We start from the raw sequence: 27735 nt of genomic DNA, 5'->3' as shown, positions 1-27735 counted from the left end.
AATGAGATGCACAAATGTAAGAACAGAATGTTCCATCTGAAGTTGTAATAATGTGTAATACAGGAAACTTGTTAAAAAATATAAAATGAGAGAAATAGCAAAACATGCAAACTACTATAGTTTTATGAAAATGCATTTTGAGTACAATCTGGATAGGTAATGATAAAATTCCTAAAATTTTCCCATAGTACTCTCAGCAATATCATTTGAATATTGCAGTCCACTTCTTTCTTACATTTAACTGTCCACTTGAATGCTTAGAAAATGTTCTTTTAGTCTAAAGATTATATTACTTTTCTAACATTTTGCTGAATAAAAGACCCAGTTTAATCCATTAGGTATTAAGGCTCTATTAGTGAACTATACATTGTTATATGGCCAGTACTGTCCCTAATAAATAAATTATCTATTTAAAACATAAAACAAAAATATCACTAGTTTGAGTTCTTTAAATTATATTTCAGATAAGTCCCTGTAAATTAAGTCCAGATGTTAATTTTCAAAAAGTTAATTTTCATACAAACATTTTGATTAGAAATAATTACAAATAAAAGTACAGGGTAAGAAAAATAAAGTTTCTTAAAACTCAATTAACTGTAAACAAATTTAGCAACTTTGTGTATTTTTCTCTTTCAAAAGCAGACCAAGAAAGAGCCTTAGCTTATTAGAAATTATAATGAAATAAAGTTACATTCTTTCAAAATATTCTAAAATGCCATCTCCCATTTTGAGGTATATTGTTACATTTTTGTGTTTTATTACTTAAGTTAAGAAGGGGAAAAGCATGGTTTTGGGTGCTGAAAATTAAACTCTGATATAGAAATTTGTGATTGAGATTAATTTTGTTCCCAAATTACATATCCTTCTCAAGTAACCAAAGAATACAAGTGGTGAGTATTAACCATTGAAGAATAAATTTAAACATACCCAAGAAATTTAGAATAAAAATGGAAGATCAACATTTGGAAAAAATCATAGTTAATATAATTTTGACAACGTTGTTAGTCAGAATTTACCTGCAACTTTACTTCAACTAGAGAACTCTAGTGAAAAATATAGCCCTCATTAAGGTAGTAAACTGAGAATTAAGATTCATATGTTCAAAGATGACCTGTACAGACTTGACAGAATTTTAATATTCTTACCCATAATAGCAATGGCTTGACTCAGCTCATGATGCTCTACTGTGCCACTTCGGTCTTGATCAATGGTCATGAAGTTCTGTTTCCAGGCATTAAGAGCTGCCCAAAGCTCCTTGAATTCATTAAACCCCATTTTTCCTGTGTAATCTCTCTGATAGTTTTGTTAATGAATATAAGTTTTGGGATCTGAGAAAATGAACCTGACCCAAACTCTGTATCATTGGCTAAAAAATAAGTATGCATCTACAAAGGTAGTCTAATCAGCATATGAATAGTTTTCTGCATAAAAACATAAATGTCTATAGACAGCTAACAGGATCTCAAAAATATTTTTAAATTCTAGTTTACTAATTGGTTGTCACTTAAAACTAACAATGGGCTTAATATTCATAAAGTAATAACTATATTCTAGTCTTTTCTTTTTTCATTCAAGGATACATCCAACATGGCAATCATAATTCTGCAGGTTTCCAAACTGAAGGCTGAAAGACAGTGAATATTTAACTGAAGTCTGCTCAATTTTGTCTATGTAAAATTATGACAATCTTTATTTCCAAAAGAAAATATTTTAAAATTGCCCCAAATACACAATCACCATAATTAAGAACCTTCTTTGAATGTTAAGCATTTGTAGGAAAAAAAAAAAAAAGGCTACGTCTTCAAATTACTCATCTCATGAGGGATAAGCAATTGCAAAATAATGAAAAATTACAGAGCTATAGGTGTCACAGGTGTTTAAAGCACATGGCTTTGCCTGGAGCCTAGAGACAGGAAGGGCTTCAGTCTTCCAATACAAATGCTGACTGGGGTTTAAGTAGAAGCTTGACTTATACTCAGAAATCACAAAGTGTAAAAGATTTAAGAGTACTCATAAGTAGCATATGAGTACCTCAGAAAAACAAACAAGAGCCAGATACTAACCTCTTCAATACCACTCAAAAGACTAATTAAGGTCACTGAAGGATTTTAAGAAGCAAAAGAGAAATTCTATATTTTCCATTTTAAGGACTTTAGCTTACAATGAATAGACTCTAAAGTGAGATTATACAGAGGGAGGAAAAGCATTTGTTGGCTTATTTCAATGATCAAGGAAGAAGAAAATGAGCCTCTGAGCTGAAGCCACTGTCCCCCTTTCCCACTGCAAGGGGGAGGAGAGAAGGAAGAAGAAACCAACACAAACTATCTTAAAGTCAGGGCTTAATAGACATAGTAACACTTTCACACTGATAGTACTAGAAAGAGCCCACTAGATAAACTTCAATTTTTCTAATCCTTATTACAATTTCATTCAACCACTATGCTGATTTATTTTGAGAAGAATTACATCACCACTGTTCACTTAGGCCTACAAAAATCTTACTAGAAACTCGTTAATATGAATGAGTAAGTGGATAAATAATTTTTAAAATTAATTTCACTTTATGCTACTTGATGACATATTTTTAAAGTTTTAAAAAGAAAATTACACCAGCTAAATTTTAGACTAAGGATAAATTATAAAATATTCTACAAGTTAAAAGAGATGATTTTCATGAAACATTTAATAAAAACTGCCTTGCTAAAGTTATTGGTAACAGTGTTTTTGAATTGACAACTCAATGCTGAATGAGAACTCGATATGAATTAGGTAGTGAAAGTTATGCGATTTCACATAAACATACTAAATGTATAACAGTCTTAATTTTTCAAATAAAGAAACCGAGGCCCAGAAAGATAGCTTCCCATGTTCAGAGCTAACAAATAGAAGAATCAGGACTAAAGTCAATGTTCCTTCATATAAAAACTACTGGAGGGGAGTTGTTAATATAAAAAAAAATTCTGAAATGGTATTCCATCTTTTGGCCAAATAAATAATACCAATTTTGCTTTAAAATTAACTTGACATACATTCACAAAGTTGGAGAATCAGAATGGGTAATAATACATGGCCAAAATTAAACAGACAAATAAGCACATCTTCAATCCGAGAATATAATCATGTAAGGATAAAACATTTTTGACAAAGAGTAGAGAGAATTTTAATTCAAGAAAGTTGATAGGTTTTTACTTCCTCCCCATAACCCAACAGAATGGACAGCTATTTTAAAATATAAAAATCTACAGAGAAAAAGAGAATGAGAGAGGAAACAACAGGAAAATACATTGTAAGTTAGGACATGAATTAAGTAATGTTTACTCAAAAAGAGAAAAGCTCAGAAGCAACTTAGTTACCTTAGGAAAGACTCCAAGTATCATAAATTGAATTGGCAGTACTTCTGAAAACATGAGTGAAGGTATAAATACAAACAGAATTGTGTAATGTCCACATAGGAGAATTTAAAGCCCCCAATCACCTCCTTGTCTCTATTTGGTTTGATAGCTCTGACTCCTAAACCTAGCAGAATTTGGTTCTCTGGAGAATTCTCTGGACTGTAGTATATCAGGCACAGCTGGGATGGGATATCTACTAAACACAAGGCAATTAATTGAATATTTACAAAAGTTTTGAGAACCTTGTGGACTCCATTTCATCTCCCTTGCAGTCAGAAGATAAACTAGATAACCATTCCCAAAGGAAATCACTGAAGATACCAACACTCAAAGTTACACAACAGAACTGCCCAAATGAAAAACCATGCACTGAGGCCCATGATCAAAATTTAACCATGATGTCAGGACTTATGATCAGCATTTTAGCAAAACATGAGCAACAAAAGTATCATCAAGCACCTGAGAAAAGACATGAAAGATAACCAAACAAACAAACTGGGGATATAAAAACAATTTGTAAGAAATAACAGGCACAGGGAAATAAAAATCTCAAGGATATTAACAGTCTTTGAGAGAGTTAAAAAAAATTATAGTCAAAACAAAAGACTCAATAGAAGTTTTAGAAAATAAAGTTGAGGACATTTCCCAAACAGTGTAAGAATAAAAGAGGGCTGGGGATACAGCTCAGTTGGTAGAATGCTTGCCTCGCATGCACAAAGCCCTGGGTTCAATCCCCAGCACCACACACACACACACACACACACACACACACACACACCCAAAAAAAAAGAATAAGTAGAAGACCTAGTTCAAATAACATGCAATATAGAAAGAGAAAACATCAGTGAAGAATATTACCCATAACTAAAGTAAATAAGTTTCCAGAGTAAGCACACATGCACTGAGTTCCCCACAGAATACCACTAAGTAAAGCATTATGGAATTTCTGAATACTAGGAACAAAGAGAAGATCTCCCAAGCTTCTGGAGAACAAAAGCAAATCACATATGGGCCAGAAGTGTAAAGATAGAACAACAATGGAAGCTGAAAACAATTAAGTAATACCTCTAAAATTCAATATGAAAATGATTTGTAACCCAGGACTCTATACTTGACCTAAAATCCCTCCATTCTGAAGATAGTATTAAATCTTTTTAATATACATAAGGTCACCAAAATTTACCACTTTTATTTTACCTAATGATAAATTTCATTGAAATAAGAGATTGTATTTTTTTTTTTAAGTGGAAAGCAAGATGTCAGGAGATTGAGTGAAGAGGCCAACCAACTCGAGAAAACAAAGACAGCTCCAGAATGAAGGTGAAAGAATGCCAGTATGAGAATCACACACAAAAAGCAGAGCACACTGGAAAGTTCCAGGTTGATAAGAAAGATAGAATACTTAACCTTATTAATTTCAAGAAAAGCAAAAAGTTATATAAAAAGGAAAAGTAATCATATATTGTCACAAGACAAAGTTATAAACCAAAAAAAAAAAAAAATACTGATTACCTAATCAAAATTACCATACCACCATATTGTACTATGGGAGACTGGGAAGTATTCCTGTGTGAAGGGAAGGGACAGGGTTACCTCAAGGTTGAAAGAGAATTTAATCCTCTCAACTCAAGAAGAATCAGCTAAAAAGAAGCCTCTTATATAAGTGATTAATGTTGGGAAGAAAGGAATGTACAAGGAACAGATTATATTCATAACTGAACCATTTGGCTGAACCATCTCTTTAAACCATGTGCATGTATAACTGCTATGAAATTTTTAAATATGTACTCTAATTATGGGGATACAAAAAACTAGAAAATGAATATCCTATTCCAATTTCAACAAAAGGGGGTGGGGAAGATCTTACGAGAATAAGTTCCACTGATTCCAGACTGTGTCAAACATTTCTGAAGTTCCTCAGCATCCACTTCACCATCCTGTTAAAACAATAATGATAAACTTATTTAATGTTTAGTTATATAAAAGCATATTAAAATGTTAATTAACTATGGTAGCTCAATCAAGAAATATGCATTTCTCAGAATACTGGTATCAACTTCAAAATTCTAAAAAGAATTATCAACCGCAAAAGCATATTACAGAACATAATGCAATGAATCATTTCCTCTACTTCTGAAAAAAACAGCACATTCACTCTGTTCTATCACAGTTCAAAACAATATATTGTGAAAGTCATTGAATCTCTAATTAAAATAGAAAAATCCATAAAACATTTTTAAAAAGTTCTCACAAACATTCCCAGTCATGGTCATTTTTGGAAGGAACTATGTCTAAAGAAAAACTTCATATTGAATGTTTTACTGGCAGGGAAACATATCCTTTTCGATCTCACAATTACCTCTAGTGAAATTTTATAGTCCTCTGTATTGTGTAGCTATTCTGATTAGTGTCCAAACATTCCTGTTTGAATTTATTGGAAATGACAATGGAAATGAAACAGAGTATTCTCCTTATGTTTCAGTACCTAATCCTATTTTCTACACAAATATACAGTAAGGTAATTCACTTGGAAATATCACATACATTGGCACAGATGCAAAACAAGAGCTATGAGAAAAGATTAAAAAGGTAAATTTAAGACACATGCTTCATAAAGAAAAGAAATGAACAAATACTTTAGAAAAAACTTCTAAGAAGTATTTAAATAGTCACATTCAACTAGATCTTTAACAATGAACCTGCAAACACAATTCCAGTGGTTCTAATAGAAATTTTAAAATACTGAGTAATATTCTTCTCAATGAAGCATCCTTACAGTCATCTCTGCTTAGAATATCTGAGTGCTCCTTCCTAGGTCCTACATACTTTGGGGATCTTTATTAAATTTTAAATTCTATAGTAATAAAATTATACCTTTAAAAATACCTATTTCCTTAGACTTGTAGCTACATTACAAATACTTTCTTCCAGTTATAGGAACTTTAGAAGAACTTTGGGGCACATTTTATTTAACCAACATTTATCCACCTCCCTATTAGAAGTCCCGAAGCAACTGTTTCAAATGATTATTATATTACAAACCTCTTTCAAAAACTTCATGTTCTGAGCAAATAGTCATTAGTAAAACACTCTACTAATTAATTTGGAGAGCTGCCACTGTCAATACCATTTCTGTGAAATAACAGACACAAATGCCATGCTACTGTCAATGATGGTACACTAAATTTAAAAAGACTCTTTTACAAACTATTAGAAGAGGTAAAGGAAGAAAATGATTTATCTTTCTTTTTGATTTTTTTTAAAAAATGTCTTTTAGCACACAAAAAGTGATGTAGTTATAAATTATCTTTTCTTTAACTCTTAAGTGGAAAAATGCCATTCTACTTGATGATTAAATTAATGAGAAGTTACTGAGCCTCATGAATTTTTTTCCCATTTATAAAAACAATGTATCACGTAGAAAGCACAAGAATGCAAAGAATGGAATGTACAGACCACACAAACATGAAGTTTTCAAGAAAAATGTAAGTGTACTGAAAATCTACATCAATCCAATTAAAATAAAGAGCAACAAATCCTACATGTCAGATGATATTTTCTGTTCAAGCACCAGTCTCTTCCGTAACATTTCACACAAAAGTTTCTCACCAGCCTCTTCCGTAATATTTCACACCTTTCCCAAACTGAGTATTTCTCTAAATTCTACACTTCTAGACAATGAAGAAGGAACCAAAGGGTGTGGAGGTTCTTTACGATGAAAGAACATTCATAGAAAAAGCAGACTTGGAAAAAATGCTAGTTGAAAAGATATGAAACAAAATTTATTGCAAATTTTAGTTGAAACACATAAAAGTTATTTTAGGATCCTTTTTATGAATGGAATGAAAACTACAAAACAGCTCACTATTTCCTCTCCCACAAAATAAAACAGCTTTAAACTCTGTGTGCCACATTTCCATGTGCTCATTTATCTGCAAAGGCCTAAGCTCCCCTCACCCACTGCTCTGCCTAAAAGGATACACTGTAGATAAAAAGTCAATTATATGTCTTGCTCTTCAGAAGTGAAGGTGTACTCTTCCTAAGAAAAACAATATCTACTATTTTACCAGGGTTAAGAATCAGATGCTATAAAATGCAGGACATCATCCATTAATTGCCTCAAGAAGTCCCATACAGTGGGACTCTGATTTTTTTTTTTTTTCTTTAGACTTCCTTTGGAATTATGGTGTGCTACTTTCGTGGCACATCAATAGGTGAACAAGAACCTTCACATGTTCAGCTATATAGAAGTTCTCTGAACCCCGTCTTTTCAGGTTCAGATTTCATAGCATCAGCATGATTGCTAATAGACTAGGTAAGAAAATCCAGCAAGGCCTAAAATTCAGACTCTACTTGGCCTCTGTGTAGCATTCCTTCCTCCAGGGTATGGGAGAGAACTCCTCTAGAATAAGAGTCTTATGACCTCCTGTCAGATAAGGTAAATCAGAGAATAAAGAAAATTATGGCCATATAAGAACAGGGAAAAGTTTCTGTGACTTCCTTGGGGAAGAGAAATTCTAGTTTCTATGCCCTATATCCTGCCTCAGGGAAGACATTATGACCTAGGAACCATGGGAAAAAATATACAAAAATATAAATAAATATATAACACATATAAATATCAAAATGTGTGTATATATTATCATACTTATATATGACTTATATATGTAAATATACAAATATGTATCACAATTATATTCTTTCCTATCTTCAATACTCAACAATTCTCTTATAAAAAAATGCAACTGATATCTCAGAAAAATGGATGTGATACATACTTCCATTAAGACCACTTGAACTTTCACAAGATAATGAATATAAAATTACTTTAAAAGGAATAAATTGTGGTATAATAAACAGTAGTTGCAATAGAAATAAAGAAAAAACTTTGCCTGACCACATAATTACTTATTATCACTAAAACTTCACATGCAAAACTCATGTACCTGAATTGGCAGGTTCATACTTCCCGATTAGTCATAATAAAGCCTGCCTTCTACATACTTATTCAAATTTATTAGAGATTAATAACATGCTAATACTATAATATATCATTAAGATAATAATTTCTGTAATTTTTTGTTAAAGATAGAAAAATATGCCCTAATATGATTATATAGATAATCTTTTTGAAAGACTGGACAGTCATATAAATTTTAAAAAATCACTAAAAATGACATAAATCCTTCTGTGGAAAAAATGTAATTGCTCAACTTGAATAAATTTATGATATTTTGAGGTGATTTCCTATTTATAATACTGTTTGACATACTTGGGTTTCAAATTACACACACACACACAAACACATACACACAAACACTTCTTTTTAATGGAATGAATGGCAAAGTTAAAATATTGTTCCCTAGACTAAATACTAATTGCTGTAAATATCTCTTACCTTCCCTTAAATTTGTAATACTCATCCTTGTTTGCTATAAAAGGATGTTCAGACTAAATGTAGTTAGCTTTAGATTATCAATCTCTCCAAGGGAATAGAATTCTTCTCATTGTCAAACATAGGGAAGATATTAAGAAGATTTAAGTGAGAGATAAGATAGTTCAAAATAAGAAAACATCTAAGTACTATAATACTTATGTTTTGATGATGTACTTAACTACTAGTAACAAAATCCCTTTGTCAAATAATGTCAGCAAGAAAAGTGTTGGTCTATTTTCTGCAGCTATATAACTGAGGCTGTGTAACTTATAAAGAAAAGAGGTTTGTTTTTGCTTATGTTTCTGGAAGCTAGGTAAAGCACAGGCATCAGCTCTTCTTTGTAAGGACAAGGTGTGAAGACCAAAGACAAATGTGTGAGAGAGAAAAATGGGAGGTGACTGACTCACTTCAAAACAATCCACTCCAATGTGAAATAACTAACCCACTCTTTCAAGAATCACCTTTACCCTTTGATGAAGATGGAGCCCACATGACCTAAAGGCCTCTTAAAGGCACTACTACCTCTCAGTACCACTGCACTGGCATGTAAATTTCAACATGAGTTTTGGTGGTGACAAACAACATCAAACCTTAGAAGACATCCTACTATGTAAGGAAGAATTAGATTTTTCTACTTTGAATATCTTTCCTCTTTCAATTGATTTAAAGTGACTTTTTAAAATAAAATAATTATGACTGCCCTCATCTCAGGTCTCAAGAACAAAATCAGCCTAGATAAAATTAAAACATAAGTTCCATATGCATTTAAACTGATATACTAAGTGAAATACTTGGCATTTCTTTTGAATACCAATCATTTTTTTTAAAACTAACACTTGTGCAATAATTTTAGCACCTTACCTGTCCAGCAACAGCAGTGAAATAATTCCACATAGCATCATCAGCTGAAGAATAATTGTCTGAATATGCTGGGTACCCAGAGTAACCACCAGGGAACATGTTTGGACTTGTTCCTGGCATTTGCATTCCTGGCATCTGACCACTAAAATTTCCAAACTACAAGAGTAAAAGAGAAGAAAACAAATAATACAAAAATTATCCATTAAAGTGGCTTCAAATAAAATATGTATTGAAAGTCCACTGAAAAGTAAAAATATACTTACCCAAAGCTCCCAAACATAATTATCACAAAAGCTTAAGCTACATAATACTAGGTAACTAACATTAAGACAGAGTTCATTAGGATTTGTTATTCAGCATTAAAAGTAGTTAAGAGCTGGAGGTATAGCTCAATGGTAGAGAGCTTGTCTAGCATGTGTGAGGCACTGGGTTCAATCCTCAGCACCACATAAAAATAAATAAATAAAGGTATTGTGTCCATCTACAAGTAAAAAATTTTTAAAAAGTAGTTAAAAAAAAAACATCAGCCACTAAGAACTTAATTCAACAAAAGAATATAAGGTATAATTTTTAAAGTTTACCATCATCATCATTGAAATAAATGAAGGTAAAACATGTAAGACTTCACATATAGTGAAACTCAGAATTATACCTCAAGACACATACTTAGAAAAAAATGTGGTCAATACAATGAAACTGGGACCTAATCATGGGAAACTGCTTATAGCTCAAATATCCTCTCCACCATAAAAGATTTATTTATTTATTTATTTATTTTTATTTTAAAGAGAGAGTGAGACAGGAGAGAGAGAATTTTTAATATTTATTTTTTAGTTCTTGGCGGACACAACATCTTTGTTGGTATGTGGTGCTGAGGATCGAACCCGGGCCGCGTGCATGCCAGGCGAGCGCGCTACCGCTTGAGCCACATCCCCAGCCCCAAAAGTTTTATTTTTTAAAAAATTAAGATGACAAGAAAAAAAATCCAGTGACAACTCCACCCCAATACTAATATATTATAATAGTCCAATACTAATATATTACAATAGTCCACTCCAATACTAATAATAATCCAATACTAATATATTACAATAGTCCACTCCAATAATAATAAGAAAAATAATAATACCAATGAAATAATAATATTAGGCAGTTAATATTTATTGAGGGCTTTTTATATGCCATGTACCACTCTAAGTACTTCCATTGATTATTTTATTAAATTTTCACAACTCCATGAGATATAAAAGTATTTTGTTCTTTTTGCAGTTGAGGTTCTAAAACTTCAAGATCTCCTGAACTGGTCAAGGTCAAATAGCTAGTAAGAAATAGACCATGTATTCAAATATACTTACCCTCAGAGACATGTGGATAAACCCTATCCACATTTATTTCAAGCTATGGCTATGGTTTCTCTCTTATTTACTGTTCATTTTGGGACATGGCATATGCTTTTAATACCTTAGAAAAACATTTTGCTCAGAATTTTTGTGAGTCCAGAGAGAAAGAAGTAGTAGATTATAAACTTATTCCATTAAACAAAAATCTTGACCTGAAGGCTGAAAAGAGGTTGCCATAAGACAGAAAGAAAAAAGAATTTCAAGTAGGAGGAAGAAAAAATATAATGAAAATATGTATAAATTAAAATTTTAAATTTTATTTCCTGTGAAAATTTTTATTATAAAATTAGTACAATGAAAATAATACAATTTTGATTAAAAAAACTCTTACTAAACAAGTAAAAAAGTATTAGAAAAGCATTTAAAAAGATGAATCATTTACTGGGTCAGATAAAAGTATACTTTCAAAAAGGTCTAACAACTACCATTTTATATTTTGTTAAATATAAAAATATTAATTTAGATCTATATTGACTATAGTTAATATGTTTCATAAAACAATTTTAACTTATAAATATATTCCAAATAAAGAAATAATGCATATTTTACCCTTGGATTTTATTCAATGTATCTTAAAAGAGTTCCACTGAAAAGTATTAATTTTACTAATCTATATTGCTTTCTTTGTTTGAGGGTATTTTTGTCCTAGCTACTAATAAGGAGTTGGAAAATAGATGTGAAGAGCTGCTTTTATTTGGATAAGCAGAAAAAAAGCATTTAAATGTTTAAAATATGTTCAGATGTTTCCTTCCATTAAACACAAGCACTCTGATAAAAATGGGGGTAAGGAAGTAGCAAATCCTTTCAATTAATATGTTATTACTATCACCATCATCTCTACCACATACATGAAATTAGGACATCCAACTAGGAGTAAAAGTAACATATTTCTAACAGGGACTGCAATCTAATTAAAATATGTAGAAGGTAGTGAAATTTCAAATGCCTCATGGATTCATGCTATTTTGACTAATTTTGAAAGAGATTTTACCTTCCTCAGGCACCTTAAATTTCCTTAGTAACTTAAGGACTGAAAGTAGACATTGGAAAGTGGAAGATGCCAGAGGGAATTCAGGCACATTTTCAAGCAACACAGTTTAGGAACAAGTATGTGTCAGAGTTGAGAGCCTGGAAACCCATTACCTTAAAAAATGATTCTCCCTTAGTCCCAAGGATTAGAATTAATTCCTTTGAACACCACTACCATACACTAGTGTCAATTCCTGGATTAAAATTAATAAAGCATAGTTTCCATTTTTAGGTTTAAAAAAAAAAGTTAAAATAAAAATAGAAAACAGGCTACCTTCTGCCTGCACCCTAGTGGACCATCCCACACTCTTTTTAAACAAAAAGTATGCTCCAGGCACTTTGAAAATTACTGATAAAAAGGTTGAAGACTTGGATTCCTTTCCAAAAGGAAGGTACTAGCCACAGGATACTACAATTAAGACTTCTAACTCCCAAAGGTGATGTAGAAAAAACAATTACATGAGAAAGAATAATCTTCACAACTTCAAAAACAAAGTCTAGAAAAACAGATTGCCCTTGCTCTGAGAAAAGGTATTCGGGGCATTTAGAGTTCATCTTAACGTATTTGTAAGGAATTTTAAAAATGAGAAGTGGTAAAAATAATTTCAGAAAGAGGATCTGTAACAAAACTGCTTGGAGCAGGGGTGAGAACCCTATAAGATTATTACAAAAGGAGAAGGATGTTTTATTCCTCGGTTCCAAGAAAAGAAATTTCAAAAACACAATTCACATGTCAACGTCACACTGAGGGTCGACACTTAGGGGTCCTCAAGGATCGGAACACCTGCAGTTCCATTTTAGCCCGCCCAGTCCCTGTTTCCAGCACCACTCAGAGTTCTGTTCCAGGCCCTCTAGTACCAGTCACCAAAGAAGGACGAGGAGGCAGTGGGCGGACCCGCACGGTGGCAACGCCCGTCGGGCCACACACCCAGAGAGGACCGAGGCCACGAAGAAGTAACCAGGACTCACCCCTCCTCCATATCCCGGGTAGGCCATGAAGAGCCGATCAAGTGTCACCCAATACTCACTCTTGAGTTGGCGTTCGCCCTGGTGAGAAAGGCGGGGAAGTGCAGGTGCAGCTCAGGACAAAAGCCACCCAATCCCCGCGCGTCGCGTTCGCGCGTTCAAGCCCGCCCCCTGAATCCAGCCCCGCCCTACCTAGTTCCGATTGGCTGAGTCTTGCCTTTCACCGACCACACTGCGGGAGCCCGCCCTTTCTCGGAGTCTAGCCTCACTCTCCTCAGTTCTGATTGGCTATCAGGTCTCTTGGCTCAGAGAACCGGTTTGTTCAGCTCTTATTGGCTCACTCAAGTTCTTAACCAACTCACTCCGGATTCTCTAAGCTATTGTTTCCTAAAGTTTCTTTTCTCCCTAGAAAATCAAAACCGGTCAGCACACTTCTACTCTTAGACTCTTCTGCGCTTAGACTTAGTCATCTTTGAATTTCAAATTTTGCAGTTACTAATATTTGCTTTTGTGTAGTATTGATGTCACATCAAAACTTTGAAGTTGTGACCATGGCTATGCCCAAAGGAGAGTACTTCTGCATTAAACCCCAATTGACTCCAAATTTAGGAGTCTGGCCACAATTGTCAAATATAACAAATAAAAACATAGGATATCTAGTTAAATTTGATTTTCAAGTAAACAATTAGGGTAAGTCTCAAATATTATACACACGTACACTTATATTTAGCATTTTTTGCTGTTTATAGGTCAGTAATGCACAGTGTCCTGTATATTATCTGGCAGTCCTACCAGTGACTCAACCTTTGGAAAACCCTTATTAAATATTATCTATACCAAAGAATATTTTGCTATTTATCATTTGGTAAAGAGTTAATTTTTAATTTTGATTTTTAAGTAATTGACAAGTCTGCTTTTATCTAGAATACAAATGAAATTTATAGCTCTTGAGTTTAAAAGAACAAAATAGTCATAGTTTCAGTTTTAAGACAAAACAAAGATGATATTATTTCAAGTTATCACTGAAGAATAAGAGAGGAGCTATTTCAAAAATAAGGATGTTAAAAAGAAGTGTTAACTATTTAGCAGATGAAATCAGTCTTGCAAAACTTAACTATTGTTTAGCTACACCACAGAGGAATATCTTGGACCTTGTGAAACAGTTTTACCAGGAAGAGACAGAGAGAAAGGAAGCTTGAAAATGTACAAGCTATTCTTGAGAAAGTGTCAGTTCCTCTGACACAATAAGAAATACTTTACCAATAAAGTTAAATTACTGGGATAAATAAATAAGTAGAAAAAATGGCAAATTCTACTTGGTAGCAGAAAAGAATGTATGACTCATTAAGGTATCAAGTGATAATAGAAAGCTGAACAAATTGTTGCCAAGTTAATACACAGAATTAACTATATATTCAAATAAATACTTAGGGAAAGATTGTCTACATTTACTGGTTAGTCTAAATCTAGGATTTGAACTTTGGGGTATCTTCATTACAATGATCATACTGATTGATGGATTATATTTGGGCATACCAGGTATCAAATCTCCATGGGTCTCTTACATTTCTGCATGTGTATTTTTTTTAATATTCATTTTTTGCTTGTAGTTGGATACAATACCTTTATTTTATTCATTTATTTTTTATGTGATACTGAGGATTGAACCCAGGGCCTTGCACTTGCTAGTTGAGCACTCTACACTCTTCCGCTGAGCCACAACTCCAGCCTCATGCACATGTAATTTTTAAGATAATATTTTCCTCCAGGACAAAGTTTGGGTAGGTTTGTTATTAGCCCTTTTTTATTTATTTTTTATTGGTTGTTCACAACATTACAAAGCTCTTGACATATCATATTTCATACATTAGATTGAAGTGGGTTATGAACCCCCAATTTTACCCCAAATGCAGATTGCAGAATCACGTCGGTTACACATCCACAATTTTACATAATGCCCTATTAGTAATTGTTGTATTCTGCTACCTTTCCTATCCCCTAATATCCCCCTCCCCTCCCCTCCCATCTTCTCTCTCTACCCCATCTACTGTAATTCATTTCTCTCCTTGTTTATTTTCCCATTCCCCTCACAACATCTTATATGTAATTTTGTATAGCAATGAGGGTCTCCCTTCATTTCCATGAAATTTCCCTTTTCTCTCCCTTTCCCTCCCATCTCTTGTCTCTGTTTAATGTTAATCTTTTCTTCCTGCTCTTCCTCCCTGCTCTGTTCATAGTTGCTCTCATTATACCAAAGAAGACATTTTCTTGTAGAAATAGATAAAGCAATCATGAAATTCATATGGAAAAATAAAAGACCCAGAATAGCAAAAGCAATTCTAAGCAGGAAGTGTGAATCAGGCGGTATAGCGATACCAGATTTCAAACTATATTACAGAGCAATAGTGACAAAAACAGCATGGTACTGGTACCAAAACAGGCGGGTGGACCAATGGTATAGAATAGAGGACACAGAGACTAATCCACAAAGTTACAACTATCTTATATTTGATAAAGGGGCTAAAAGCATGCAATGGAGGAAGGATAGCATCTTCAACAAATGGTGTTGGGAAAACTGGAAATCCATATGCAACAAATGAAACTGAATCCCTTTCTCTCGCCATGCATAAAAGTTAACTCAAAATGGATCAAGGAGCTTGATATCAAATCAGAGACTCTGCTTCTGATAGAAGAAAAAGTTGGCTCCGATCTACATATTGTGGGGTCGGGCTCCAAATTCCTTAATAGGACACCCATAGCACAAGAGTTAATAACAAGAATCAACAAATGGGACTTACTTAAACTGAAAAGTTTTTTCTCAGCAAGAGAAACAATAAGAGAGGTAAATAGGGAGCCTACATCCTGGGAACAAATTTTTACTCCTCACACTTCAGATAGAGCCCTAATATTCAGAGTATACAAAGAACTCAAAAAATTAGACAATAAGATAACAAATAACCCAATCAACAAATGGGCCAAGGACCTGAACAGACACTTCTCAGAGGAGGATATACAATCAATCAACAAGTACATGAAAAAATGCTCACCATCTCTAGCAGTCAGAGAAATGCAAATCAAAACCACCCTAAGATACCATCTCACTCCAGTAAGATTGGCAGCCACTATGAAGTCAAACAACAACAAGTGCTGGCGAGGATGTGGAGAAAAGGGTACACTTGTACATTGCTGGTGGGACTGCAAATTGGTGCGGCCAATTTGGAAAGCAGTTTGGAGATTCCTGAGAAAGCTGGGAATGGAACCACCATTTGACCCTGCTATTGCCCTTCTCGGATTATTCCCTGAAGACCTTAAAAGAGCATGCTACAGGGATACTGCCACATCGATGTTCATAGCAGCACAATTCACAATAGCTAGACTGTGGAACCAACCCAGATGCCCTTCAATAGATGAATGGATAAAAAAAATGTGGCATCTATACACAATGGAGTACTATGCAGCAATAAAAAATGACAAAATCATAGAATTTTCAGGGAAATGGATGGCACTAGAGCAGATTATGCTTAGTGAAGCTAGCCAATCCCTAAAAAACAAATACCAAATGTCTTATTAGCCCTTTTAAAAGACAGGACTTTCCAAAGTATGTAGTTTCCTAAGCAGCCTGGTAACAAACCCACTGAATTGCATCACCCTCCTGACAGTTCCACTTTGCCCTGGGGGACTTTGCTCAAGCTGCTTTTGTGCTTTGAGTAATAAAGTCCTTTATCTCTGAATCAGAAATCTCATGCCTTCTGCCAATTTCTCTGAAACTTTATTAGCTTGCAAGTGGGGTAAAATATTAGATCCTTTATAGATCCTGACAGTGTATCTCTTCCTTAGAGAAAGCGTTGCACAGGAAAGTTCCTATCATGAAGATAGACACAGAGAAGACTTTGAAAACCACATTCTGCAGCATCAGCATCTCACTCCCTAAACTTAGTATTTGTAATTATAATGTTTCAAAAATAAAAAATTCAGCTGATCCTTGATTTTTTAAAAAATAAAAGTGATGATAATTTGTCTCAATGCATCAGTTTACACTGTATGGACAACAGCATTTTATGAAAATGTAATGCACAAAATATTTAAAATCATATACTTTTATTTCAGAAAATGCTTCAATATTTTGTAAAATAGCTATTTCTAGAGTGAATGCTATGTAGTAGGCATTGTTGATTTGAGGTGCTATTCCTCAAAACAACCCTATGTGGCATGTACTATTATTAGTCCTATTTTGCTAATGCAATAAGTAAGGTAGTAAATTGTATTTCACTTGCCCATGGTTGTGTAGTAGCAAAGCAGAGATTAGAACTCAAACAGTTAGGCAACAGAACATAATCTCTTAATGCATTTCCCTTTCCCTACCTACCTCCAACTTTAGTACTTCAAATTTAATAAAAATTATTTATTATTTACACAGGGAAAAGGGGGGGCTTAAAGAGTAGAAAATGAATAGTAGAAAAATATTTAGAGAAATAGACAGGAAGATGCATTATTTTGACCAAGGTTAACCAATTGATTCACTTCTCTTACAAAGCATACGTGCTTTCTGGTGATCACAAGCCTCACATGATGATGTCCACCTGTGAATTTCTTCTGAATCATGATTGCTTAATCATAAATTTAGATATTCAATTAACCAACACAATTACCAATACATCATAAACACTAAATTAATTCTGGTTTTCTTCCCCATCTATTGTCACCCCATTTTCTCTTTCTTCCTATATGAATGAAGAGTGGGGACACAGGAGAAATAAGTGTGTATATCTTAATGCCTCAGCAAACTTTAGTTGCAGTCAAAGCCTACTTCTTTCATATAAGTCAAATTATACTAAACACCACAAATAAGCCCCATCAGCTAATTGAAAACCAAAATTAATGGAGTTTACTTTCTATCACCAAGAAGCTTCATAATTCATTTATTCAACAATGATTTGTTGAACACATATAAAGTAATGCTATTTTAAACGGGGAAAAGTATAGCAATGGGAGGTGACAAATGGCCATGACCTTGAAGAGTTTACATTCAAGCAAGTAGAAAAGACAATGGTGAATTAAGAAAATAAGAAAAGGAAGGAGTATATGAGGAGATGATGGTAAGTGCTATTAGATAAAAATGGAAACTAAAGCAAAGTTAAGGGGAGGAAGAAGACAGAATAGGTTGCAGTACTTAAGAGTGCTCAGGTTAGCCTCCTTACAAAGATGAGACTTGAGCAAAAACTTAAAGGACATGAGCAACTTAAGACGTGGGTATCAGTTGGAAGAGTATTCTAGGGCAACACTAAAGCTAAGGTCCTCAAGCAGAGGCCTGCCTAACCTCTTTGAGTAACAGCAAGGAGGGCGGTGAACCTTGAGTAGATGCAAACAGAGGTCAGAGTGCTTACAGAGCAGGGATATTACAGCTGATCATCTAAGTCTTATAGATCATTTTGAAGACTCCTTCATGATCTGGCTGAGAGAGGGAGCTGAAAGTTGGAACCTAAGTGGGACATGCTATGACTTCATCTGGAAGTCATAGCATGTCCCCTTTCAGCTGTGTTGATAATAGACTGAGACAAGTCTGTTGATACTCTAGAGTTGATGGTGATATCAGTGTTGCAGTTGAGATGGTGAGGTATTGTTCTATTTTAAGGTGAAACTTCAGGGATTTACAGATGTTTTCAGATTTGCCTTTAATGACATGGTACTATTTGGTATGGGATCAAAAATTAATACTGGGCCTATTAAGTTAGAGTAAACAATGAGATGGGGTATGGTGTTGATTTTAGGGGCTTCTGGAAGTTAACAGCTTGACTGATAAGGGTACCTTCCAACCACCCAGTGTCTGCATCTTAATGGAGTGTGTTATCCTCTACTTCTAGAAATGGTAACAAACTATTTTTTAAGGCATGGGAGATTTTTCCAAAACGACCCTAAAATGAGGACTAACCGTTAATGCTACAAGTGAAAGTGAAAAGGGCCTAAGAAATTAATACTTCTTTGGTATCACTAAAAATTAATTAATTTTAATTAGTTAATTGATTCATTTGGCCCATAAAAATTAGTAAATAATAGAAATAACTTTATGACTTAATGGATTGAAGATAACAGTCAATTGAATATGCAAAATAATTCTGGCAAGTTTTAAATCTATTTAGCACTTGAGAAAGTGTACAAAAGGTACCTCAGTCAGCTCCGGTGACCAGAACAAAATGCCACAATTTGGGTGGCTTAAAAAAAAAAAGGAATTTATTTCTCACTGTTCTAGAAACTGGAAGCTTAAGATCAAGGTACTTTCAGGGTCAGTCCTTGGGTTGCAGATAGCTGCCTTCTTCCTGTGTTCTAACATCACCTTTTGCTTGTGTAAGTGAGGATTGAGAAAGAGGAAGCAAGTTAAATTCTGTTAGCTCTCTTCTTATAAGGGCATTAATCTCATCAGAAGGACCCCATCCTTAGTACCTCATCTAGACCAAATTATCTCTTAAGGGCCTCATGTCTAAATCCCATCACATTGGGTTTTAGGGTTTAAACAACAACAATATTGTGGGCTGAGTGCAGTGTTGCACACCTGTAATCTCAGCAGCTCAAGAGGCTGAAGTAGGAGGATGGAGAGTTCAAAGCCAGCCTTGGCAACTTACAGAGGTCCTAAGGAACTTAACCTGTCCCTAAATAAAAATATAAAAAAGGTTGGGATGTGGCCCAGTTATTGAGCACTCCTGGATTCAATCCCCCACACAACAAACAAACAAACAAAAAAAGAATTTGTGGAAGGATACAATTCAGTCCACAACAAACAAAACCTGAAAGGTGAGGAAGAATAGACACTTAGTCACAATGTCCTCTGTTATAATGTCACCTTGGATCCAGCCTAGTATTTATTTATCTGTATCATGCTAAAATGTATTATATAAATTTATTTAACTGATATACAATAATTATCAAACTTAGTCCAGAAATTATTCATTGTGTTTTAACGTGGTATAATGGAAGCTTATATATGTGCTATTTGCATAATGCATAAAAATATGACATTATAAAATGAAGCCATTTATTTCATTATAAAATGATATTTTCGTATAAACCCACAATAGTTTTCATCAATTACACAAAGGTTACTGTCCAACAGTAAAGACAAAGAGAAAAGAATAAGCTTTTCAAATAAGACAAAAATAAATACTCTTCACCATTATTACCTTGACCAAATGACAAAATTACCTTTCTTTACCTAAGCTTAAATAAGTTTTCTGGTTTTATTTCTAGTAATATAAATTAGTCTTTTGGCAGAAGCACAAACTTTACAACAATTTAATAAATAGTGCACATATGAAGAGTGTCTACAGAGCTCTTCAAAAGGTTCCTGAACATACATATCCTCACTTTGATTATTAAGTCTTATTAAGCAATTGTATTAAATGAAGACTTCTTGAGAAATGTTGATCACAATATGTGTCCACAACTAATACTTAATAAGAGTAAAACACTATAGTTAATAACCTCAATAAAGTAAAGTGTTACTCAGGCAACATTGGAAAAATGTCTATCTTAAATTTTAAATCTAAGTTTCATGCTCATGAATATGTTTTAGATTACATATACATAAGATGGGTTGATAAACTCACAAAACTGACTTTCGAAATATATAAACTAAATGTTAAATGGATGCTGTTTTTGGTGCTTATTGCTTTTATTAGTAACTTGCTTAAGTATAATGTGAATCAAGTGAGATAACGCCTATTACAAAAAATTAAAAATAGTTTCATTAAAAAGAAAAGTGACCCAGTTCTTCAGTAGATTTTAGACTGGATGAATGCTGAGATCAACACATTTTCATATTATTCCTCAGGTGTTTTATATATGTGTGAAATAAGACACTCCCAAATTTCTAAAACTATTTGTTCAAATGAGACCTGTAATAAGAATGAACAAATTACAATCGGTGTATTTATATAGCACATAGCACGGGATATCTTTCACAGACAGTTTTGCACATTATCACATTTGATCTTCAAAACAATCTTGGGAAATAAGTAGCATCAATTACATTTTAAGAGAAAACGAGGATAGTAATAAGTTAAACTTTTAAGGTGGACATAGACCAAAACAATTGCAAAATGTTTTTCAAACAAAACATAACCTGGTCATTTTTCATGTTAAAATAATGACCCACAGTACTTGTGCAGTTTTGAATGAATGATGAGTGAACAAGTAAAGTCCCATTCTTAGAGCTTTTGTAGCTACTTAAAATCTGAGAATTAACTGATTTAAAACTTAATATTTTTAATTAGAAACTAAATCAAGATGAAAAGAATATTCTTGGAATCTTCCTTATAAAGTCCCTAAAGGTAGGAATTATGATGTGTACTGACATAAATGAAGACCTGTGATCTGTAATGGTGCCAAGAGAACCCAGAGTGGGTACAACAAGCCCAATAAACACACCACATGAGATCCACTCAACCAAGCTCACCTTGTGATACCACTGATTACAGAGTTCTGCTCCCTCAAATGCTCAAGTACAACACTAGAGAAGCATGCCAAGGCAAGCATATAAAGCAGGGTTTATTTAAAAGGGGGGAATATAGACTTTTCCTGAGAAGGAGAAGGGGGCCATAGCTGGTATCCTGGTATCCCAAAAAGTGAGGGGTTTTTCTTTTTTAATATGTCCTAGGCTTCTTTTGTTCTCCTGCCCTCTTTTCCTTATCTCTTTCTTTCCTGCATATGTGAGTAGGCCCAGGAGATGCTCAGTGGGATGGCCAAAAGTTGAGAAGCAGACAGGCTGGAGGAGCCAAGAAGGAAAGAAAAAAATCCTGGGACAGGTTATCTCAGCAACAGGTTAGAGCAGGAGAAGGTTATCTTGATTAGGGTGGAGGAAGAGCTCTGAAGGCATTAGGATTTAAATCCCCCCTCCAACTTCCTGGACCCAAATTGGCCTCTATGATCCTACCCAACTGGATTTACCTATCTATACTGACTGTATCTATACTGACTGCATCTTTTAATTCTGGCTTCACTTGAACACATGTCTTGCTTTCTGGTCTTTAACCATAACGCTTAGCTGCTGCCATTTCAAAAAAAAAAAAAAAAAAAAAGCTGATGGCACATTCAAAACACAACAATAAAAGGGTTGTCATACAGTCACTATTTATAAAGTTATCCACATAGGTAAGAGACACTGATAAGGGAGGAAAAAGCATTCTCTTAAAACACTGAGGCACTAGTACCACCCTTGGGCTGATGGTACAAGAAGACAAGGGTGCAGTTACTGAAACCTGGATAAACTTGCTATATGAAGAGGCTCCATGATATATGACCTTTAATGCAGAGATGCAGGCTGAGCCAGATGACATGAATTTGAGAGAAGAAATTCCAAAACCTCACCCTTCTCCCTGCCTTTGATCTCCTATCAGTGCTTCTGTTGGCTAAACCTGATCAGAAACCAGAGGAAAAGGAAGTAGTTGATAAAAAGGTCAGTCTCTCAGGACACAGAGCAATGTAGAGAAAGATGAAGAACAGATCTTCAAGGGCAACTGAAAAATATCAAGTATATTGAAGAAAAAAGAAGTTCTGAAACTCACCTTACAACTCTGCCCCAATTTAACAACTCTTTTAATTAGAGTCTCAACCTATGTAATTATTCTGTAAGGAAAAATAAAGATCCAAATAAATTGCATAAGGTGATATTTATAGAATAATTATATTAAATAGTGCATCAAAATACACGACTGAACAACTAGGCTATCTAGGAGAGAAAGAGAAGAAAAAAAAAACTAGATTTTTATCAGCTACCATTGGATTGCATACTTGGGCCACATATTAAAGAGAACTAGGCAACCAGCCCAGGAGAAAGGGAGGAGAAAGGAGGATGTTACCTAGTAACAGAATCTTTATGCAAAAGTTTCCCATAAATTGTCTAATAAAATCATAGTTAATGATATCCAAAAATATAATCAAATGGAAAGGTACAAAAAAGGGGTTCAGCTGGGATGTAAGAGGTGAAGGGAAAGCAAGGAACGAGAGACAGGTAAGCAAGAAATGAAAGATCAGGCAGAAATACACAGGAGAACTTATTTGTCAGACCTGACAAATAAAGGCCATCTTTCTATAGCCTCTAAAGCAAAGAAAGGCAAAACAGACTTGGGTTCCAGGACTTTAAGGGGCAGGCTCAGGAATCAGAGCCCAGCAAGTCCTAATGCTGGTAGTTAGGGGTTGGGTTAGTATGAGGAAGTGGTGTGCCTTTCTAAGAAATGCCCTTGGGCTGGAAAGCACAACTTTTTCCTTAAAATGGCGGCTGTCACTTAAGATTGCCATCTAGATGCTAAGCAAGGACCTTATAGGAGAAAAATATTGGGTATAAGAATAAGAAAGATCAAATAATAATTTGCATTAAATTTCCTCAGTAAAGTATTCCTCTGCATATTATTTTAAATAAATTTTTTACATAAGTTGAGAAATGCTTTGAGGAAAACAAGAGTGATAGCTATTGGAAAGGCATATGCCTAAAATATGTATATCAGATTTTAACCATATTATGAAGATAATAAATTAGTATCAATGCCAGAGTTAGAACAAATTTTACTGATTATTTTAAACTTTATTAACACAGATTTTATTAATTCACATACACAGTCTGACTTCAAGAGAAGTCAGATTGATTCTAGTTATTCTCTTGAAGGAATCGTAAAACAAGCATAATCTGGATTCAAACTGATTCCAACTTTATCTATTGATTTTGAGACATTAGTAACTCAGTTTGAATCTCAGTTTCTCCTGTGAAAAAGGAAGATATTCCCCATTAGTTCAATTAATCTTTATGTTGTGAAGAAAGCCCAACTCAACATATCCAAACAAGAAAATATATTGACTCATATGACTCACCAGTCTTGGATTCAGATTAGGCTTCTTCTGGTATATCAACAGTTTCTGTCCCTCTCCCTCTTCCTTAGGACAGGAGGGAGGCCCCCTCTCAACCCTTGATTCACAAATAGCTTGGGGAATTTCCACTTTTATCTCTTTGGTTCTAATTGGGGTACATGACCATCCCTTACTTAATCACTATAACTAGAAGGTGGGGTATATTGATTAGATTAAATTAATCTGGCCCCAACCCTATAGTTTTCCCCTTCTAAGGAAAAAAAGGATTTTCCAAAGAAAGTCGATTCATTGAGTGCTGCTTCTGTCTGAGGCTCTACGGCTGATGAGAGGATTCAGAAAGGATGAAGACATGTTTCCTGGCCTTGTGGAGCTTACAGCTTACTGGGAATGGCAGATAAGTCAAAATGAAGTTTCAAAAAAGTGAGGCAAGTGCTGTACCTGTAGGGAAACCAGGACACCGGGAGATCACATAAGGAATGTCAGGAAGGTATAAGGTGGGTGTAGTCAAAGTAGCCCTACACAGTCTCAATGCCCTACATGTAGGTGCCTCCCTTCTTACCCTCTGACTCTGTAGCAGAAGTATCCTGGGTCCGGAGCAGCTTAATTTAAAATGAATTTCTTTCCAAGAATGGGCAGAGGATTAGTAGCACAGATAATCAGGGAGAAGGTTACCTTCTTTGCTTTTATTTTAAAAAAGAACACTTTAAATTATATTTAGGGGAAGCCACTAAAAAATATAGATTATCACTTTTCTATTAACTGCCAAAAATTCTATAATTGTACATAGCTACAATTTTGCTTAGTTGATATCAGCTTAATCACTACTAATGCAGTTAAAATTTGATAAAGCCCCACAAGGTGGCGGCAGAGGAAGCTTCATGTATGGGTAGTAGCACAGAGAAGGCTCAGGAAGGAAACCTCAGAAGGGGATCCCACTTAACTACCTTTCTGATAAGGCTTGAATACAACCAAGATAAAGATTTGGCCTTGACTGCTTGTGTCCACCAGCTCTTCAGAGAAGACATCTTGTTATTTAGATTTCTGTGCATATAATGAGCCTTAGGTAATTCTCAGCCCCATCAGAGAAATTTATTCAACCTCCAGAAGTCATTTCTTATTTCCTTTTCTTTCTTTTTTTTTTTTTTGTGTGTGTGTGAGAAAAGTTTCACCTGAAACATTTTTATAAGTTTCACAATATAAAATGTTAATATAACTCTTAATTCTTAATGAACAGCATGCATCACATTTGTGAACATATACCATTTTGAAATGACTAAAGCAGTTCTGAGGCATATACTAGATATCACTAACAGTCCATGCCTGCAGCCTTATTTACTTTTGCTTTTCTATTAAAACTATAAGTCATTCATCTTAAAGTACCTTTTATTTATTAATTGATTGATTGATTGATTCCTTTCTTTTTCAGACCCAGGAATTGAACTCAGGGTCTCATTTGTGCTAAGCACATACTCTGTCACTGAGCTACACCTCCAGCCCCCAGAGGATTACTAAGTAGATCATTTGAAGCAATAGAATAATTTAGACAACTTTGTCACTTTCACATAGTGTAAATATTTCCCCATTGAAGTTCTTCCTGCATTCGAGGGAGAAAACAATGTACAAAATGAAATCATCAGTGCTGAAGAAGTTCTAAAAATTTCCACCAAGTTCTAGGGATTAGGAAGGACTATACAAGCTCTGGGGGCCTTTAAATTTAAGTATTCTCAACACAAATACCCATGTAAGCAAATAAGACACATACATATTAATTAGGGAGACAGAGAAGAAAAAATAATTCTTTTAGGAGTAATCAGGAAATATTTTTATAGTGCAGTATAATTTCACGTTGTAAAACATGGCATAATTTGTGACCTCAATAACTAAATGCAGCATTACTTCACTCATTTACCAACATTATCCATGCACTCTCATTTACCACAATAGCAGTACAATATTATTGAAGTCCCTTTCCCTCACTCTACAAAATGGTAAACAGGTTTCAGAGCCTGTGGATAAAGCCAGAATCCTGTCTGGAACCCATCTTGCTACTTGTCAAGTGTGTGTGTGTGTGTGTGTGTGTGTGTGTCAGTGTGTCAGTCCAAGAAGGCTCTGATTCAATATTTCTATCTTTATAAGAATTTTTTAGACATCATGTTTTGATCTTTCTATACAGAGATTTTCAAACACCTTTTCAAAAATACATAAATCCCAAAGTTTTTAAAAATTAGAGAGAGATTTGCTTTCTTTGGAATAGGGGGTATGACCCAAAGCTTCACCAACTGAGTTTCTGTCCATCACCCTACATGTTATCTAGCATTAAGGCTCACTGAATCTTCTCAGTTTGAACATTGTTCATATATGGCATAAAAATTTGCAGCAAAATAACTACATTATTTTGGTATGAAATTTGAATTTCTTAATAGTATCCCTAACTTCCCTCTTTGTGGGTGGTAAAAGTATAAAAAAACTACAGTTACCTACCCTAACAAGAGATGAATTGCTTCTTCTGTCCCTTGTCTCTTTCCTAAACCTGTAGGCTAAAGAACAACAAAGGGTGTAGGCAACAATATGACTGGAGGTAAGCAAGCATTCTTCCAAAGTACCTGAATTATATTCCTTGTACTTGCTATTTTCTCTGTAGTTCATAGACATTAGATGGCTTTTTCAGTTTAATTATATGTAATCCATTTTTTTCGCATTCCATTTTTTTCCAAATACCAGATACAAATTTATACTTGAAGAGCTCAAAGTGCTACTGCAATGAATCTACATATTTTTTATAATATATAATGGGTTTTATTTGTTCCTAAGCAAATATGTGACATTGTCCAGGTCAATGGACTTGGTGGATGAATGCTCCAAACTACAGCATGTTCCTTAATAAATTTCTGAAAATACGTGTCCATTTAATTCATAGCATTAGCAATACTGAATTATAAATAATTCAGAAATATGTCTACAAAACACAATCCAGTTTTTCAAATAACACTGGTTAGGCTCTATGTATGTATGTTTGTGTGTATGTGTTTGCCTACACATACAGTTTTTCTCAGTTACCGATGATAAAAAATATGCCTAAGACTGGGTAATTTATAGAGAAGAGACATCAATTGCCTCACAGTTCTGGAGGACAGAAAGCCCAAGATCAAGATGCTAACATCTTCTGTGTTTGGTGAGGGCCCCATTTCTGCTTTCAAGATGATGTCTTGAATGATGGTCCTAATATGTTAGATAGAAGGACAAAAGGGACCAATCTCAATTCCTCATGGCCTTTATAAGGACACAGGTCCCACACATGAAAGCAAAGCCCCTGTGGTCTAATCAACTCCTTATAGACCCCACCTCTAAAAGTTGTAATCCCCAAATCCATTCTTGTGGTATATTTCCAGTCTTTTGCAAACGCATATAGAACAAAAAAACATTGAATCACACAACCCATGTGCTCCCAACACTGAGGTCAAATAAACCAAGGTTCTGCTTTCTTGTCTTAGCCTCACACTACAGCAAGTGACCTTTTAGCAGGTTTGTGTATGTGTGTGTGTGTGTATGTGTGTGTGTGTGTGTGTGAGAGAGAGAGAGAGAGAGAGAGAGAGAGAGAGAGTGTGTGTGTGTGTGTGTGTGTGTGAGTTTGTGTGTGTATGCTTTGTTGGTGTTTGACTGTTTGAGATGCCTTTCAGGCCCAGTGCTAAAGTACTGTCTAATGCTCCTAAACATATAAAAGCTTCCATGTGCTTTACAGAGAAAATAAATATGTTAGATAAGTTTTGTTCAGGCTTAAGTTTTAGCATTAGTCATGAAT

At 34.4% G+C, this 27735-nt stretch overlaps 1 protein-coding gene across 6 annotated transcripts in view; it reads right to left on the bottom strand.

The window, feature by feature from the left end:
• Positions 1-27735, bottom strand: part of GCA (grancalcin) — a 39563-nt gene that overhangs the window by 5986 nt on the left and 5842 nt on the right. For 3 of the 6 annotated variants that reach the window (XM_081262074.1, XM_081262075.1, XM_081262077.1), the window contains 5 exons: positions 13089-13166; positions 9691-9846; positions 5260-5329; positions 1581-1624; positions 1146-1293 (listed from right to left, as the gene is read on the bottom strand). In XM_081262074.1, coding sequence (XP_081118200.1) covers positions 1146-1293; positions 1581-1624; positions 5260-5329; positions 9691-9846; positions 13089-13115 — 445 coding nt within the window. In that variant the 5' untranslated portion in view covers positions 13116-13166. Of the gene's footprint in view, positions 1-1145; positions 1294-1580; positions 1625-5259; positions 5330-9690; positions 9847-13088; positions 13167-26417; positions 26437-27735 lie in introns of those variants that run through there. The other 3 variants (XM_081262078.1, XM_081262079.1, XM_081262076.1) reach the window with 2 other exon arrangements.

The sequence above is a fragment of the Spermophilus citellus genome (assembly GCF_964194105.1).
Source record: "Spermophilus citellus genome assembly, chromosome: 11".
In the NCBI taxonomy this organism is placed as follows: Eukaryota; Metazoa; Chordata; class Mammalia; order Rodentia; family Sciuridae; genus Spermophilus; species Spermophilus citellus.
This window is presented reverse-complemented; position numbering and strand designations above follow the sequence as displayed.